General features: G+C 41.1%; 2 protein-coding genes across 8 annotated transcripts in view; one reads left to right on the forward strand and one right to left on the reverse strand.

The window, feature by feature from the left end:
• The window catches only part of SNX5 (sorting nexin 5), a 25706-nt gene extending 10736 nt beyond the window's left edge, over positions 1-14970 (reverse strand). Inside the window, exons 1-5 of one of the 6 annotated variants that reach the window (XM_019632798.1) lie at positions 14899-14970; positions 14551-14633; positions 3602-3706; positions 2491-2601; positions 1040-1161 (exon numbers count right to left, since the gene is read on the reverse strand). In XM_019632798.1, the coding sequence (XP_019488343.1) occupies positions 1040-1161; positions 2491-2601; positions 3602-3706; positions 14551-14601 (389 nt within the window). In that variant the 5' untranslated portion in view covers positions 14602-14633; positions 14899-14970. Of the gene's footprint in view, positions 1-1039; positions 1162-2490; positions 2602-3601; positions 3707-4117; positions 4141-14550; positions 14634-14818 lie in introns of those variants that run through there. The other 5 variants (XM_019632797.1, XM_019632800.1, XM_019632795.1 and 2 more) reach the window with 5 other exon arrangements.
• Positions 14971-15028: 58 nt separating this feature from the next.
• MGME1 (mitochondrial genome maintenance exonuclease 1) overlaps positions 15029-17595 on the forward strand; it is a 17432-nt gene continuing 14865 nt past the window's right edge. The window contains exons 1-2 of one of the 2 annotated variants that reach the window (XM_019632802.1): positions 15029-15108; positions 15940-16520. In XM_019632802.1, the coding sequence (XP_019488347.1) occupies positions 16007-16520 (514 nt within the window). In that variant the 5' untranslated portion in view covers positions 15029-15108; positions 15940-16006. Of the gene's footprint in view, positions 15109-15163; positions 15290-15939; positions 16521-17595 lie in introns of those variants that run through there. The other variant, XM_019632801.1, reaches the window with a different exon arrangement.

Consider the following 17595-nt stretch of genomic DNA (forward strand, 5'->3'; position numbering starts at 1 on the left):
ATAAAAAATGTGGAGAAGGAAAAAAAAGTCTTTTTTTTTTTTTCCTCAGCTGAGCCATCCTGCTACCTGTTGGCACCTCAGCTTGGGCGCAGCTCACTGGCCCATGTTGGAATTGAACCAGTGACCCGGCTCAGAGCTCGCACTCTTAACCAACTGAGCCACTAGGCAGGCCAGTCGTTTTCTTTAAAACAATGAAAACCCTTTAATTCTGCAGCTATGTGCACAGCATTGACTCTAATAAGGCTTGGAATTATCAGAAATTATAAAGCAGCTTTATCTCAATCTGTACATTAAAGATCACTGTAAACTTCTCAATGGTAGAAACTGTTCAGTTGTGTTCGGTGCTTTATCCGCAGAGCTGGTCATGACAGGCAGTCAAGTGTGTGCTGAATGATTCAGGACCGGGAGGTACTTGAGCTCGGGCCTAGATAGTAGGGGCTTGGGGCAGAGCACTGAAGAGAACTGCTGAAATGAGCACCTGAATTCCAATACATTGATAGTGGAAGAGGGGAAGGAGTCCAGACAGAGTAGTATAAGAATGGTTTCATAAGAAACTTTAATGCAATAAAGAACCCACTTTGCTTGAAATAATACACTTCCTAAGGACCTGGGCTTCTTTCAAGCCATCAATGTGGTTATTATTCATAATGCTTCTTTGTAACAGTATTCACAGGAATCTAGTTTCAACTTTATTTCTTGTAATTAAACTTCAAGGAAGAAAGCTTTGTACATTTATCAGCAGCCTGAAGAATTCTTTATATATAAAGACACAAAGGTTTACTTCACTATGCCAGACCGGCATCCCACAACAAGCATGGTCTACACAGGGGAAAACAACTAATCTATCCAGTGTTAATGGCCCCCAGGAAGTCAAGGCATAAAGTTCAAAGACTGTGCCCCACACTCTGCAAAATGTAGTTGTAGAAGACAGCACTAGGCAACTAACTAACTACCATACTTAAAAAAAAAATTAAATTAGTTATCAGGTTCTTATTTCTGTATCTCAAAAGATAGAGCCCAAGCAAGAAGGCCCACTTACGCTTCCAGCTCTTGCTTCATCTTGGCAAATTCTTCTTTGGTCATAGACCCTTCACCCTCTCCCAGTTTCTGCATCTTCTCTCGAGGGCCATCAAAGTCAGGCTTTGTAGGAGCAGGTGGAATCTGCAGCAGAGACAGGTAACTTGTGAGCACTTATATCGGCAGTGATATTCCAGTTGGGGGCTATGCACAAGAGGCAGCCAGCTCTGTTGGTTAACCTGTTTTTCTCTTAACCTTATTCCTTTTGGACATTTAAAAGAAGTGCCCTGTCCACAACTGGATGTAATCATTTGTTCAATTTACCCATTATGGACAATTGGTAGGGAGGGTACAACAGTGTTTATCCTGCTTCAATGCCAGTTTATAAAGTTTTTATATTACAATCAGTGCTAAAATAAAGTTGATGAAGAACCATCAAGATTATAGTCTCTAGACTTCAAAAAGGAATTTTTAATTCCATAGGATAACCAAAAGATGCTAATTTTGAGTGAAGAGAACATTCTTTTTTGTTTTGTTTTGTTTTTTAAGCTGAGCCATCCTGCCACCTGTTGGCAGCTCAGCGGCTGCTCAGCTCAGGCAGGGACTCGAACTGCTGTTGCTCAGAGCTCAAATTCTTGAGCGAGCTCTTAACCAACTGAGCCACTCGGCCGGCCCTAAGAGAACATTCTTAACCCTCTGTCGGGCTCAACTGATCTGATTCATTGCACACAAATTTTCAAATATCTAACAGTTAAGTATCATGACTCATTGCTTCCATATCCTCCTCTACTGTAACTTATCGCCAGTCGTGTTTGTGACATAGTACAGTAAAGACGTATTTCATAGTGGCATGCTTGTGGTGCAATGAATCTGTGAGATCAGTTGCACCCGACGGAGGGTTAAACACAAGCTTCATTACTAATTTTGTTTAATTATCTGGCCAGATCCTTCAGTCGGCCTGGCAAGACAAGCCACTTAATTCTCTTTTAAAATCAGCTAAGACTCTTCAGCCATGCATTAACTCTCAAAAGCTGAGCACGAAGATAACCGCATCTTTTACTCTTTGAGCAGACTAAAACCCTTTTGAGAAATGTAGTGCATACCATCACCAATACTGAGGTTTTCCTAAAAATCAATTCTACTTAATGTCTAAAGAAAAATGCCAGGAACACCAAACCCAGAGGTAGGTAAGAGTTAAATCATGAAACCATTTACCCTTATATACCTTTGTTCCTTATATCGTACAAAATGTAAGACTGTATGCTTCATTTCATTCATAACTGTTAACACTAGTCTCATATTATTTTAGACTAATAGTAATGGTTAGCACATATTCTAGTTGGAAGATGAAATCAGACTATTTTCATAATCCATTATGAAAAGTGGGTAAAAGTCTCTTCATACAAAACAAAATGAACCGAAAGGTAGAAGAAACTGGCTTCAGTAACCATTTGATTTTCCAAAATGACTTACAATAAGCCCAGCATAGTCTGCAGTTTCAGTAAGAGTGTCATGTAGCCATACAAAGTCTTCATGTTGCCTTGTAACAGAGAACTCTGGGCTCTGAAACGTGGGCAGCGTGGTCTGTAAAGAAAAGTTAACTTTTAGATAAAGTGGTTTGAGTTTCCTGGGCTGCACTATGGGAAAATTCTACATAATAAAACATCACAATGAGATCCAGTAAAGAACAAAAAGCAGCAACACATGATCTCCCCATCACTATAAAAAGTCATAGCCAAGATTCAACATATTCTTTAAAGAATTCTTTCCACAAAATTCCACCTTTCAGGTCAACTCAGGCAGGTATTATTATGTAGTTTTCACACTGCCTCCTGAATAACTGAGGTATGCTAATCAAGCCACCAACATTTTAAGAGAAAACCATGTGGGAGAGGACCTTATAGAGGACATTTGCTTTATTTAAACCTGTGCCTCAGTTTCCTCACCTATAAAACAGGGATAATAAAACACTATAAGTTTGTTATAAAAAAGAAAATTAAATCCATGTAAACCCTTTACAACAGTGCCTGGCATAAGACAAGCACTCAAATACCTTTTAACTGGTATGGAAGGAAAAATGAGACTGAAAATGCTTGTGAAAGGACTAATTCTAAGAAACTAAACTTACTTTCTACATATTCCAGATTGGCATATTGCTTTTGTCCAATAAAAAATGTGGAGAAGGAAAAAAAAGTCTTTTTAATCACAAGAAATAAGTGGGGCAAAAAGCCACGAACTTAGTAAACATGGGAAAGCAAGCAATTCCCATGCAGTCAAATTAAAACAAACAAAGTGGAAGACTTCAGCTGTGTAGGTTTAGTTGGCTCCACCTGCCATCACTTTGCGTGGTTTTAACAGCAGCAATACCCACAGCCCTAAGGCTCCACCATAGTGGAAAATCCTGCAGCAAGAGAACTTATCTGAGGCTCACTACAAACAAGCAAGATTAAGGGAGGTGCTCATTTAGCAATGGTGCTACACTGCAAACAAATGGCAACCATTTCAGTTCAGGAAATCTCTTCTCACAGCCAAGGCTGCAACCGACCAGTTTTTATTACTGAAGTCAAGTCGTACTGTCACTTACCTTGGTGTGTACTGTAAATTTGACCTTATCTCTCTCACTGAGTGCATCAGGTATGTCAATCTGAAGCGAGGGATCAACATTCAGGTCCACAGATACAGATCTCAGCTGAAATACAGTTGTTTTTGGCTATTAGTCTCAAATTCATTTTAGTCCTAAAAAATATCTTTCCAAAAATGGGAGCTAGTAATTAAAAAGCAGTCTATACAAGATCATTTAGAACAAAATCAGCTGAAATAAATCTAAGAATCTAAGTTTATTTGAAACTTAGGGAAAATCTACTCTTAAACACATGAATGGGTCCAAAGTATTGCTGCAATCTGAACAAAGCAACTAGGATACTAATATCATGTACATTACTTGTTTTATGCCACAAGAAAAACATACTTAACCAAATACATACTTGAAAAACTGTACTAAGAAGGCTTGAACCAGATAGGAAGAAATCTTGAACATCTTACATAAATGCCCAAACTACAAAGAACATTCAAGAGGCATTATTAACCAGACCATACATACCATACATATATCTGAAAGTTAGAGGCTAGGAAAACAGAGAGAAGGCACAGAGAACAGTCATGTGGTGTGGGATCCTGGATGAAAAGATAAGAAAAATCCAGTTCAAGAGTGGACCTATTTATATTCAGAAACTGTTTTCAAGGAGAGTAAAAAATCTAGACACAAGAGATGAATTGTAAAACTAAAATGGTCTTAATTGGTAGAATCCCATTATGGTTACACATAAGGGACAAGTGTGAGCACTGCCCTGGAAGCAAAAGTAACAGATTTTGTGAGTTAGACATTCAGAGAATATGCAACTCCATTTTTGCCAGTTTAGAAAGAATTTTTGGAAGAACTGGACTGTTAGGAAAAAGTAGTTAAAACTGTTTTCATGCTAAATTTACTGGGTTGTCGGGAAAGTCATGATGCATTTTGCACTGAAAAAGATAGAAAAATACCTCATGACTTTCCCAACGACCCAATAAAATGATCAATTTCCTAATTCTTAAAACAGACAAGCTGATGATCAATCTCAAGGTCTGACCCAAACAAGACATGAAACTGTATGAATAAACACCTCATGTATTCCCACCCCACCCCTCCTTAAACCATGAGCCAGTGCTAAAGTAAAGTTGTCCTAACACTCTAGATTATTGAACAGAGAGAACTCGAAGACAGCAGGTCAAGAGGATGAGAGAATGGAATGCTGAGATTATTTTCCCTTAAAATTTCACTTTGGATTCTTTTCTTCAAAATAAAGTTCAAGACCAAGGACTGATGAACTTAACTTTTGAAACTAGATAAACTGATCTAATCAGGTATAAAAAGATTAAATATATTCACTAAAAATGCATGAATTACTTCTCTGTATCTTAAAAGCTGCCAGTAACCGTACCCCCTTCCTGTTAGCACAAAAACTTTAAATTGCAAAAACCAGAGTTTGCCCTGTAGCAATGGCTTTCCTCTAAGAAATAAGCTTCAAGTTCTGTCACCAGAGCTTGATTTTTAACATTAGGTATTAGTAAGATCACAATATACTTAACAGTCCCTGACATCTCAACCTAAACACGTCACCCAAATGAATTCTTGATGACTCCTATGAAATATTTGCTTGTTTGGCTTAACTTTTCTATGCCCATTTATGAGCTCTCTACAAACAAAGACAAAGCTTCAAGGTCAGAGATACTTCATTTTATCATATCTGTGACTCTAGCTTTGACATATTTCTGATAAAAGCTTCCTTCCTTCTGGTAACTTACCACTGGGCAAACAGAGTTCAAAAAGACCTCAAAATACACTAAAACTTGACTGCAGAGAATACTGAATAACTTACATATCTTATGTTTGTAGCTGCCAGAGTCAGTACAGGAATAAAGTGGGCAGGTGTAACAGGGGTAACTAGTGGAAAGATGGGGGCAGCCCACAGGACAGGTCTAAGGCGCATTTCCCTGAGCTCAGCAACAACTTCCACGTTTCCTGAGATTCCATTTCCTAAAGAAGTCACAAATCCTGGTTTCTGGCCATCTCTCAATTTCTGAACATGCTGACAATTCCATTTTAACTCACCACAAGCCAAACAAACTCAATGAGCCTGCGAGCTCCACATGGACTAGCTTTGGAATTAGGGCTTGGAGGATCCAAGGGGAATGTAATCTAGTAAATGGGGCTCATTTAAAAAGCACTGTAGTCAAATTCACAATGAACTTTACCATCTGCTTTTTGTCCCAATGAACAATTATCTGCTGGTTTCACCTCTTTCCCCATGCCCACCATAGAGGTAATAGCCCAGACTACTTACTGTATTAGTATTTTTCCTTTCTTGCCACCACAGAAATACTTTTTGATATAAATATTATTTTTTGGTCTAAGTGCAATGAGGACACATAACCCTCCAGATAATGAAGCAGATAAATCGTCAGAAACTTAAATGTTGTGAAATGTTTAAAACTTCTAAGTCAGCATTGTATCCTTACTCCAGAAGCATTAAACATCAAGTGTGATTAAAAGCTCAGCATTCCTTCTGCTTAGTCAACAAAACCAACACCCCACAGCCCCATGTCACAATAGCTGCTAAATAAACCAGGATGGAGGGTATAAGGAATGGTTGTATTCCTCCATATACGTTTCCCCTCACCCCTCTATCCCTACCCTAAATACCATATTTCCCCATGTATAAAATGCACCCTTTCCCGAAAAATTTGGGGTCTAAAAACTGGGTGCGTCTTATACAGTGATTGTAGGTTTTTTTACTTGCATTTCCCGTGTTTTTTTGCGCTTGTTTTTGCGCTCATTGTTGTAGTTTTTTAACTTGCATTTCCTGCTTTTTTATTCTTGTTCTTTGTGCTCATTGTTTCGCACTTGTCACCGGTATATTACGGTTGGTTACGTTTTGCCACGTTCTGCCCAGAAATGGTTCAGAAAAGATTTTCGTACAGTGCTGAAATCAAGTTAAAAGTGATCCAGTTTGCAAAAGGGCATGGAAATTGTGCTGCTGAACTTAAGTTTGGTCCTCCTCCAATTGAGAAAACAATCCGAGACTGGCTACGGGAAGAAGAAACCCTACTGAAAATGCCATGGCATAAGAAGGCCATGAGAGGCAAGTCAGCAAAATGGCCAGATTTAGAGAGGGAATTGAAGATATAGATTGAAGAGCAAAGGACAACTGGGTGATTTGTCATCAGACACAGATGAGGACAAGCTAATGGTTGAGTTTTTTTCTTTAAAAGACTTTAAAACAAATTTTTTTTTTTAATTGGGGAATTGTGGGGATAGGAACAGCTCTGGGGAATTAGGGAAGGGGAACAGACGAGTTGCTGTCGTTTTGTTCTTCAGTCTATTTGTGGAGGACGTTGCTTCACTGGCCCAAGTTGGCACCATCATTTCCCTCTTCCTGGGCGAGGCGGATCAGTCGCGGGCTTCTGGATGGCCGCTCACGGCAGCTGCTGGCTACACACGGTAGCCCATGGCAACCCACTGCAGCAGTGGCTGCAGCCTCCGCCGTCTCATGGCAGCCCAGCTCCAAGTTGAGCTGTTGTTCAGCATCTTAGCTGTAGAGGGCAGTGTCACTGGCCTTCATATGTGGGATCCGAACCGGGGCCCTCTGGCATCCCAAGCCAACTCTTAACCACTGCACCACTCGGCCGGCCCTGGTTGAGAGTTTTGACAGTGATGAGGAGTTGTATGAATTTTATAATGAATAAAACTTGAGTTCAATAACTTTATGTAGTACATTTTTTTCTTCTTCAAATTTTGGACCCCAAAATTAAGGTGCCTCTTATACATGGAGAAATATGGTAAGTACCCAGAGTGCGGCTTAGCACTGCTGGCCAACACTGTGAGAGTCTCTGACTTGGGCCACAGGTGTCAAAATGCCCAGAATGGCTGTTTATGTCAGTGGGGAAAGGCAGGCTTCAGAACGGAGTCACGTTAATTTTTCCATTGTAGATTTCTATAGAAACCACTGCATCACATACCCAAAGTTTTAGGTGGAGTTTCAGTCCCCAATGTAGTTCCTACCAGATTAATCCCTACAGTCAAGTTTATAATGATCTTTGTGACAAGAAAAAAAAAAGCAGGTGGGTGGGAGGATAAACAAGCACTGCTTCATTTAGAAAGCAAAGCAAAATTTTAACTGTTTTACCAATACAGAATCCCTGTGCTTTTTCTCACCTGTTCATCAGCCTCCCAGCTGGGGCACATGACAATGGCTGCAGAGCTCTGAGCTGCTAAGGACCACTTTTGGTACAAACCTCACTTATGGCTCACTTTTTGGTACAAGACTTAACACCATCTGCAAAGCTCCCTCTTCAAAAGGTTTAATGGCTCACAGATGTCAAAGGGCATATCACACGGAAGGCTCGATTCTAAAATTCAGAGCCCACAAGGGAGAATGGAGAAGTTATATACAGGAGATATGTGTTGTTATGGCAACTAGACTCCAGTTTATACACTAGTGCCACACAGACAAACTAACAAGACAAAATGGAAAGAAATCTCCACAGTAACTGATCCGCTAGAATGTGAGCTAGCTGAATAGCCATTTAAATTTAATCAGTTTTGTATACCATATACCGTATTTGCCGGCGTATAAGACGACTTTTTGGCCCTGAAAAATATGCCTCCAAGTGGGGGGTCGTCTTATACGCCAGGTACACTTCAGATAGACTGCCCATAGTGCTTGCCCCGTGCCATAGTGGCCTCCCGATGCCCGCCCACTTCATTCCACATACCGTTCAGGCATCAGCAGCGCTGCTGGGTGTATGCTCGGCTGTTATGCGATTTTACCACACTCGCAAAATCGCACACAGCTGACCATATAACAAACTCTGTATTTTGAGTGGAAATGTTAGGGGGTCGTCTTATACGCCGGCAAATACGGTATATTAAAAAAAATAATAAAAATCAAATATGCCAACCCCTTTATTTCCACCTAAATTTGAATGTTGCAAAACTACTACAGGTGGAAAACTATCTGTATATATTTAAATAATTTTCTGGTTTCCATTCCCAAAGCAGAAGCAATGTACTTACTAGCCAGGACATGTTACATCAGTGTGTCTTACCTTCAAAGTGTTGCTCTTCTCTCTCTCTCTCGCCTAAGGATTTTTGCTTTGTTATCCTTCATCCCACTGCCTAAGGAGCTAAAAACTCTACCAGGGACAGAGCCAATGACAAGTCATCCATGAATAGTCTGATGACAGCATGGAGCCAAAACAGGCAAGAAGCCTCCCACCACCTGGATCACATTTTCACTTTGATCACATGAAGCAAGAAACAGCATATTTCAGTTAGAATGGTATGCATACCTTGCCTAGTGAAATACTCATCAGTGAGAAAGTAAACCCAAAAAGGTTCTGCTGCACACTAGATTTGCATTAATTTCTGAAACCAAGACTCACATGATACATACTTGTGAAACATGTATTACTCTGTTACTGTTTCAACTCACAGGAAAGATGTGTTCAATGAGAAATTCTAATACCATATCCTTCTCCAAATCCCTTTTGATGGTTCAAGACCGGTACTTGAATTATTTGTTACTGTTTTCTTCCATCCTGGAGATAACCAAAACCTGTTTATCTATGCTATCCTGTCTGTTGTGGCACTGGTGCATGAAAACTGAACAGACTATAAGCATTATAGGAGCTCTTTTAAAGGTGTTTCTCATCTCTTACCTCCCCTCATCCCGCCCCTCACCAAATGGTTCTCCCCTTCCTGTAATTCAGGCCTGCCAGTATCTTCATCGACAACAGAACCAAAGGCATCTGAAGATCTTAGTCTACTAATATAGATAATAGTTACGGAAGTTAGTCATAAGCTTCAAAAACTAGATAAAGGGCTACAGCAAGTGATCAGATTTCCACCACTCATCTTGGTGAGATAGGACCCAGAGGGACCCATCTCTGCTGACACCAACCCTTCTTTCCGGTAGTCCACCAATACACACAAGCTGTCCATGATAGAACACCACAAACTGCAGGGCATTTGGAGGCTACATGGCCCTGAGTTCCTAGAACAGGAACTGAGGCTTGGAAGAAGGTCAGTGCAGCGTACTCAGCGAATGGATAAACTGAATCATCATTTCACAAGGCTGCAAAGCCCACGAACTCATCAACTCCCAACACATACCCAGTTGAAATATTGGCTTAAATAACATTATTCATTTCAAGAAATCCATCTAATTATTAGATACCTGGATTATTCTCAAATGAGTTCACAAAGTGAAACGGTTGAACTATATGATCTCTAAGGATCTCCTAGCACAGAAACTACTGGGAATCAACAAAGCACTGCTACAGAGGAAGGAGCTGGAACAAAGGAGAAATTTCTTCCACAAAGCTAAAGCCCTTCACCTACTACCAAATCCCATTAAGGATCCCTCCTAAAAGTTGCCCAGTGTATCAAAACTCCACAGTCCTCTGCTATAAACAAACCTAACATGTTATATACATTACTCACGTTGAGGATATTTAAGAATACCCACTGCCTGACTTTTCTGATCAAACCAAAATGAATAGAAATAGGTTTGGGGGGGGAAAAAAAAACTTACCCTCACCACCACCAAAGATTCAGCAACATGGAGAGAGCTGTCTGAGCTTAAGCTTGTTATATAAGTTTGAGACACAATGGCAGCATGGAGAGAAGGCTGCCTGCTTCATGGTGAGATTTCTTCTGCTTTCAGAGGTACCACACATTTCCCAACTCATTTAGATGTAAATATTCCAGTACCTCATTTTATCACTCATCAGCAGCTTTGTACTGCTTTCAAGAAAGATCAGGCAAAAGCCAAGAAGTTGGCTTCTGCATTTGTACTTATTCCACAGGTTAATATAAGCAGTTGTTCTAAAAAAATTACTTTTCTCTTCAGACCACATAGTGGTGCCTGAAAGTTACAGCAAATTTGTAAAAGAGAACGAGGGAAGGTGACAAGTCAAGGACCCAATATCTGAACTGAAGAAGTTCAAGCCTTCCTGACTGCAACTTACACAATGCTCCCCGTTATTTATAATTTGCCTTTGGGGTATGAGACAGTTGACAAATTCCATGTCCCTCTTTTAGAAAGGGCTATGTCTTAAGAATAACTGAATGACCAATCCGAAAGTAAACAGATGTGGAAGTGAAAAAGGATCTTTTTAGAAAGCAACATCATGCAGAGCAACTTCTCAATTTGTATTTGTAAAATCAAATTTGCCACATTTTTGTGAGACAAGATGTCCTCCTGCAGCCACCTTCCTCCATCACTCCTTCACGAAGGAAAGGCAGAACTTACAATGTTCTGAAAACACTTTCCTCAAAATAATTGGGTTCATTAAAAGGTTGTTTCCCTAAATACTACCTAACTTCACTGCATGCATTTCCACCACTGGCTAGTTGAAGGGCACTAACCGACAGAACTATTCTTGTCTAATTTCCTCAAACAAGGCCTTGACAATCCAGAAAGCAAACTGTTTAAAAAGCAGGATTTTAAACCAAGTTCTACCCTGTAATAAATTTCTTAGTGAGTTTCAACTCTAGCCCACAATGTTTTGAATGCTGTGGCATCAGATGGCACTGAATTCCAACACAGTAAATCTTTGTAATCCTAATTGCCCACAACTTGCTGAAGAAAACCACCTTTTACCATCTTTTGATAAAGATTCCTCAATATTGGGGGGGGGAGGGGCTAATTCCAAAGATAGCCAATGGTGCTTATGTTTTATACAGCATGCTATTTCCTTACAATTGCATAGATTTGAAAAAAATGGACACACTAAAGATTAGCCTCTGTAACACAACCTGACCCACACATATCATATTTTAGAATGGAAAGTTTAATCAGTGATTCTCAACAAAGGGACATCTGAAAATGTCTGCATGTAAGTATTTTTTACTGTCACTACTGGAGGGAAGAGAGCTACTGTCATCCAGCAGAGACCAGGTATACTGCTAAACATCCTACAATGCATAGGACAATTCACAACAAATTATCAAGCCCAAACGTCAATAGGGATCATGTTGAGAAATCCTGGTTTAAACTATAGGTCTACATTAGATGTTAGTCACTTACTAGGTCTCACACCAAATGAGAATTTAGATCTCAGAATCTAGATATTTCTATAATAGCCTCCCTTGGCTCTTTCTACAGCCAAAAAAAAAAAAAGCAGATCATGCATGACCTGCACTAAAGTAGTACTCACAAGTGTTAGGACCTTACAATACTGTGCACAAGTTACTGATCCAGAACTAAGGCTTGGAGCAGCTTTGATAAGTGGTACTTCCAGAGTTTAAAAAAGAAAAATGAAGTCAAGCTATCAAATTAGAAAATGTCAGTCCACAAAAATTAGTAAACTTTGATTTGCTACAGTATTGGTGAAAGTTCAGGATTGTTCCTATACTAACAAAATGTAGGACACTCTTCCACCCAAGCTGGTGGAGTCAAGTGTCCCTAGAGACAACTTCCAGAGTTAACAAAAAACTCTGCAAATAAGAGCAGCACAAACATTAATAACGGGCTCTGGAGACACTATCTACCCAAAGCCAAGATAACCAACTAGTGAAAGTTAAGGCTAAGTTGTAATACCACTAGGCTGGGAAGGGCTACCACTAGTCCTTGCAAAGCTTTTCCTATGTGCTCAACTTACTTCAGTCTATTAGCAATTTAAGATTAAAAAAAAAGAAAAAAGAAAAAGTCATAGGTTTGCTACACTAATGGGATGAGACATGAGACTTTATCACCATAGAAAAATACACACTGAATGTGTGGGAACCTAAGCATGATGCCCAGGTATTAAATTACTTTTTGGCAAACATAAGGCCTGGAGAACCTAGAAGATGCAAAATGACTAGAGGCCAGTGTAACTTATTTTTATGGGAACAAGTTCTGCATGATCTCCAATTTTCACCCTACCCACTAAAAACTCCAGACACTTCGGGGGTGGGGTGGGGTGGGAAGGGGGGCACCGGGGCGGCACAGGAGTAGTTTATCACAAAGATGGGCCCCAATGGTGTTAATGCTTTAACTTCTTCAGGAGCCAGGCTTAATAAAAACCCTGCTTTTCTAAATTTAAAGATCAAATTACAATCTTTCCCATCAGTAAAGGACTAGTTAAAAACCACACAACTTTTCCCTTAGACTGCTTTTTTGGGAAAAGAAGACAAATCCCAGTACCTTCAGCTAAATGAAAGTGTCAGGTTACCAGATAGACCAATGTTCCTTTCAGTCCTCAAGAATAAATTATGTTCACTACTCTATTAGTGGATCGAAATCTCATGAGCCCCCATTCTTGTGGAAATCAGTAAGTTTAAAATTAAAACACTTCCAGCAAAAATGTAGACTACTTCAGGCGATTAACAAAACTGTATTATGGTATAAGTTTTGCCCAAGATTTGCTTTCTTGTTATTTTACTTATCCCAAACTCCCTTCAAGTTAACAGTAAAAACCATCTAGGTGATCTATTAAAATCAGGAAGCAAAATGAAGCCATGTATTAGGGTAATATTTTATTGTCTTATTATTTCCTTATTTCTGTAATTAAAAAATCAGAAATAAAATAATTCTATGTAATCCTTTCCTGTAGTTATAGCCACTAAAACCAGGAGGCAGGAAATAGCCTTCACAAACCTCCAATTCTGCTGGAGCATCAGAATGTTATTTTAAATACCAGCTACCATATGCTGTACTAACAAGAAGGCCTGCTAAAGCAATAAAGTCCTTTAAAATAGCTGTCTAAAAGATTCTGAATCAAGGAAGGAAGTGCGTGTAGTGGGGGAATAAAACTGCTATCAAAACTCCTAGTCAGCATCCAAACTTATTGAGAAAAAACTACCTTTGGAACGTTCTAGAAAGAAGGTAGTCTCAAGTTCCCACTTTCGGTTTTAGTAAAAACAATTTACTTCTCAACTTTCAAATAAAAATGCTACATACAACCAAGACCTTATTCATGCACAATGTTGCATTTCAATAACTAATACAGCAATCATACCCATGTTGGAACAGTCCAAGCACGCTCGCTGGGCGTGAACTTTGGTACTAGATGAAAAATAGCCTCTCCAAATAAGACTTCTAACTAGTTCTAACTTTTTAAGATGTCTTCCTTCCAGATTACTTAAAATTTGAGAGCGCCTTGCATTTTTAGATTACATGGTTTTTTTCACTTTCTCTCAGAAAAACCTTCTGTTGAAGATTCTGCACATGATGTTGTGGTTCAGAACCACCTCTCTGAATTGCGAAACTAACTCAAATGTTAAGGAGCAATAAAAAAGCGGAGACTTGTTTCTAAACCTTTGTCTACGGTAACCTGAATTACTGCATTAGTTTACCTTCTACACCTCAAGATCAAGACTTAAGCGGCATGGAGATAATTTACATAAACACCCAAAATAAAAGTAAAAACCGAGTTCAAAAATTATTTGAGGGCCTACTAAAAATGACAGAACTCCCGCAATGACGTCTTTAGCATTTATAAAGTTGTAAGGAATATACTTCAGATTTTATGGAATTTCCCCAGTATGTGGGCCAAAAACTTTTCTCAAAGCGGGGAGGGGAACAGTTTGGAAACTACAAAACCCAATTGTTTATTGCACAAGTTGATTTTACGTTCCCCGTCCAGTCTTCACGAAGCCAAGAAAAGTTTAAAAAACTTTCTACTTAAGAACACATTCTCGGGTCTCCAGAAACGCGCCGCGCTCCTGTTCGGTACCGGACACAGGGCCGCGCGTTACTAGCAACGGTCCCGCGTCTCGGGTTCTCTCCTCCCAGGTTCCGCAGGAAGCTCCCAGGGCAGTGCTCAGAGACAACACAGCATAGAGCGCTCGGGGTCCAGCGGGTGCTTCACGCGTGGGGAAACCCCTCGCGGCAAAATATGGGTGCACGAGAAGGCCCAGAGCCCCCGGGGGGCCGGGGAAGAAATGTGGGGCTTTGGGAGGTCGGCGGGGCCTCACATTCTGGAACCTGAGAGTGGGAATGGCCTCACCTTGCTGCGGTCCTCCTCCTGCTGCTGCAACAACTCGGGAACCGCGGCCATGGCGACGCGCACCTCGAGCGGGGGCCGCCTGGCTGTGCGAGGAAAGAAGAGGCTGGACCGCCGCCGCCAGGGCACCTCTCAGGGGCGGCCGCGGCCCCGCCTCCGCCAGCCTCCCTGCCCGACGGTGGCAGGAGACCTCGGGACTCCGCCACCATCCCAGAAGCCCCGGGAAAAGAGTGGTGCGCCACGTGCTCCCTCACAGCTGCCTCCCCCGTACCCGCTGCCGTCCATCTTGGAGCCGGGCAAAGAAGCTACGCGGGGCCTACCCTCGCTCCGGGCCACGCGGAAACCACTGACCGCAGTGCCACACAGGAACGCAGAAGAAGTAAAACTCTCAGCGAGGCGCGTCTCAAGAAAGAGCGCGCTCTACTGCGGGGGAATTTATTACTCAGCCAGGACCCAAGATGGCGACGAGCTGTGACGTAAACAGGATCTCGTGAGAGCGATAGGGTACGATTTGGAGGCGTCCGCGCTACTGCCGGAGGGGAGGGACTCCCCACGAATCGCGTGAGTGTCTATGGAGGTGAACCAGGGGCTAGGGGCGGGGCGTGAGTGCCGCAGTGCATGCTGGGGCCGCCGTGCCTAGGGCGAGGCCTAACTCGAGACCAAAGCGCGGGACCGATGAAACTACGCGAACCGAGAGGTTGTTCGCGCTGTGAGAGTTAAGTGAAGGATGGTGATCTCTGAGGTACCTACCCCTGCCTTGGGCTAGGCTACTGTTAAAGCCGCCGCTTCCCTAATCCTGACTCCCACCCGAGGGGCCACAGCCGCCCTGTCCCCACCAGAGTTCCACACCTACCGCGGAGCGGGAAGCTGCCTTCTGGGGATCACTAGGGTCCCCCTTGCTGAATGCCGTTTACCAGCTCGGACCTGACGTGACCCTTGAGAAGCTCGATTTCCACGTCTGTAAAACGGGTTGCAGTAGTACTCACGTTAGAGGGTATGAGGGTTAAATGAGAAAACTCCTTATAGAATACTTAGAAAAGAACCTGGTATGTAGGGATCCGTAGTTATTAACTGTGACTCCTGGCCGTTATAGGATGGGCTCTAGAGTTCTGTTTTTCTCTTGTCTTACGTGTCTCCCTTCCTAGGTGTAGCATTTTTTCGGATTGAATACTGGGGACGTCTCGCCCCAAACTTTTTGCTATTTCTCACTTAATAAGTACTGGTATTTCTGGTACTGATGAGAGTCAGTCTTCGAAAAAAGCTTTGTCCAAATATGTCGCAAAAGCTTATTGAACACGCTTTTAATGTGCAATATCATACTGATGAAGCTTTCACTTCATAGTTCAAATGTTTAACACATCTGGTACCTAACACCACTTTTCTCTTTAATAGGAATGCAAAAAGTAAAAAAGGCCCTCGGCATTGCAAGGAGACTATAGTGAAGTGAAAAAAATCTAAGATGAAGGCGGTTCAGACCGTCTGCAGGCAGCTTAGAAGTTCAAAGGGGTTTTTTGTAGAACCAGCCCCGTGTGTGGGTTTCTCCACTTCCTCTTACTCATGTGGCCGGAGGAAAAAAATGAACCCTTATGAAGAAGTGGACCAAGAAAAGTACTCTGATTTAGTACAGTCTGTCTTGTCATTCAGAGGCAGTGCTCAGACTCCAGAATCATTGTTTGAGGAAGATACTTTACTCTATGGACCTGTGAGTAAGTGTAAACCCCCAAAGCAAGATGGGGAAGCAAGAGTTACAGGAAACTGGTCTCCACTCTTCAATCCAGAGAGAAGCTTAAAACCAAATACAGCAAATGATGCTACAGTTCCTTTGAAAATCCCTTTGCAAAGGAATAAGATACCAAGTGTGACCCGGGTCCTTCAGCAGACCATGACATCAGAACAGATTTTCTATTTGGAGAGGTGGAAACAGCGGATGATTCTGGAACTGGGAGAGGATGGCTTTGCAGAATATACTTCAAGTAATTTTCTCAATCTTGGTTCTATATTGTTACTGTGTTTTCTGGAACATAAGAGCACTAGTATTCTTTTTTTTTTAACTTAACTAGTGAGGAACTATTTTCAAAAATTATCTTTAAATAGCACTTTGTGTATTAACCCAATCTACTGTTATCACTATTTCACAAACAAGCACAGAGATCAAGTACTTTGACTAAATGATGTATAAAATTCATTTATAAGCTACAAATTTAAGTGTTAGAATGGCCTGTTTTCTTTGATTATGAAAAAGAGTCAGTCACCTAATGGAATTCTAGTTGTTTGCTAGGCATTCTGTTCAGACTCTAGTAAATATCCCCTTGTTCTCCTTATCAACATAGACTGACTCGTAAACAATAAGCCAGAACACATGCTCTGTATTTAGATCTTGGTAAATTGAGATAATAAGACGCTCTTGATGCTCTGAGAGTACTTTAGCCTTCAACTCCTAATTTACTCCCTTATTAGACAAGTGAGGAGAATAGCTTTCTTGAAACAGATACCATTCAAAAGCAAGATAAAAGACCATTGGCACAGGTGAATAGCTGGTTCCCATCAGGATTATGTAGTTGTCTTTTGTTAAAGCTAAGTTTTACATTGATCATTCATTAGCCCATGCTTCCCACAGAGCACTGTATGTACCTTTAGTGTACATGAGCACTTTTATTTTTAAGAGTAATGCACTTATTTTGAGGCATCTTAGAAAAAATTGTGTGTGCACACGTTAAGTGGTCATGAGTTTTAAAGAAAAAAGTATAGAGGTGGCACTTAGATATGGCAAAAATGATCAAGGCCATAGCCCCTTATAACATTCCTCAGCTATGTAGGGCAAGGACTACATGCAGGGGCTGCCTTCTTAAGATAGTTCATTAATACCAGCCACCAAACTACAGACATACCTCATTTTATTGCGATTCACTTTATTGCGCTTCATAGGTTTGCAAATTGAAGGAAAAAGATTATAGCTCACTTTATTTTGATACTTGCTTTATTACAGTCATCTGGAACTGAACCTGCAGTATCTCCAAATGCTTCTATTCTCTGCTTTCTAAACAACAT

The sequence above is a fragment of the Hipposideros armiger genome, unplaced genomic scaffold (assembly GCF_001890085.2).
Source record: "Hipposideros armiger isolate ML-2016 unplaced genomic scaffold, ASM189008v1 scaffold_1176, whole genome shotgun sequence".
Lineage (NCBI taxonomy): Eukaryota > Metazoa > Chordata > Mammalia > Chiroptera > Hipposideridae > Hipposideros > Hipposideros armiger.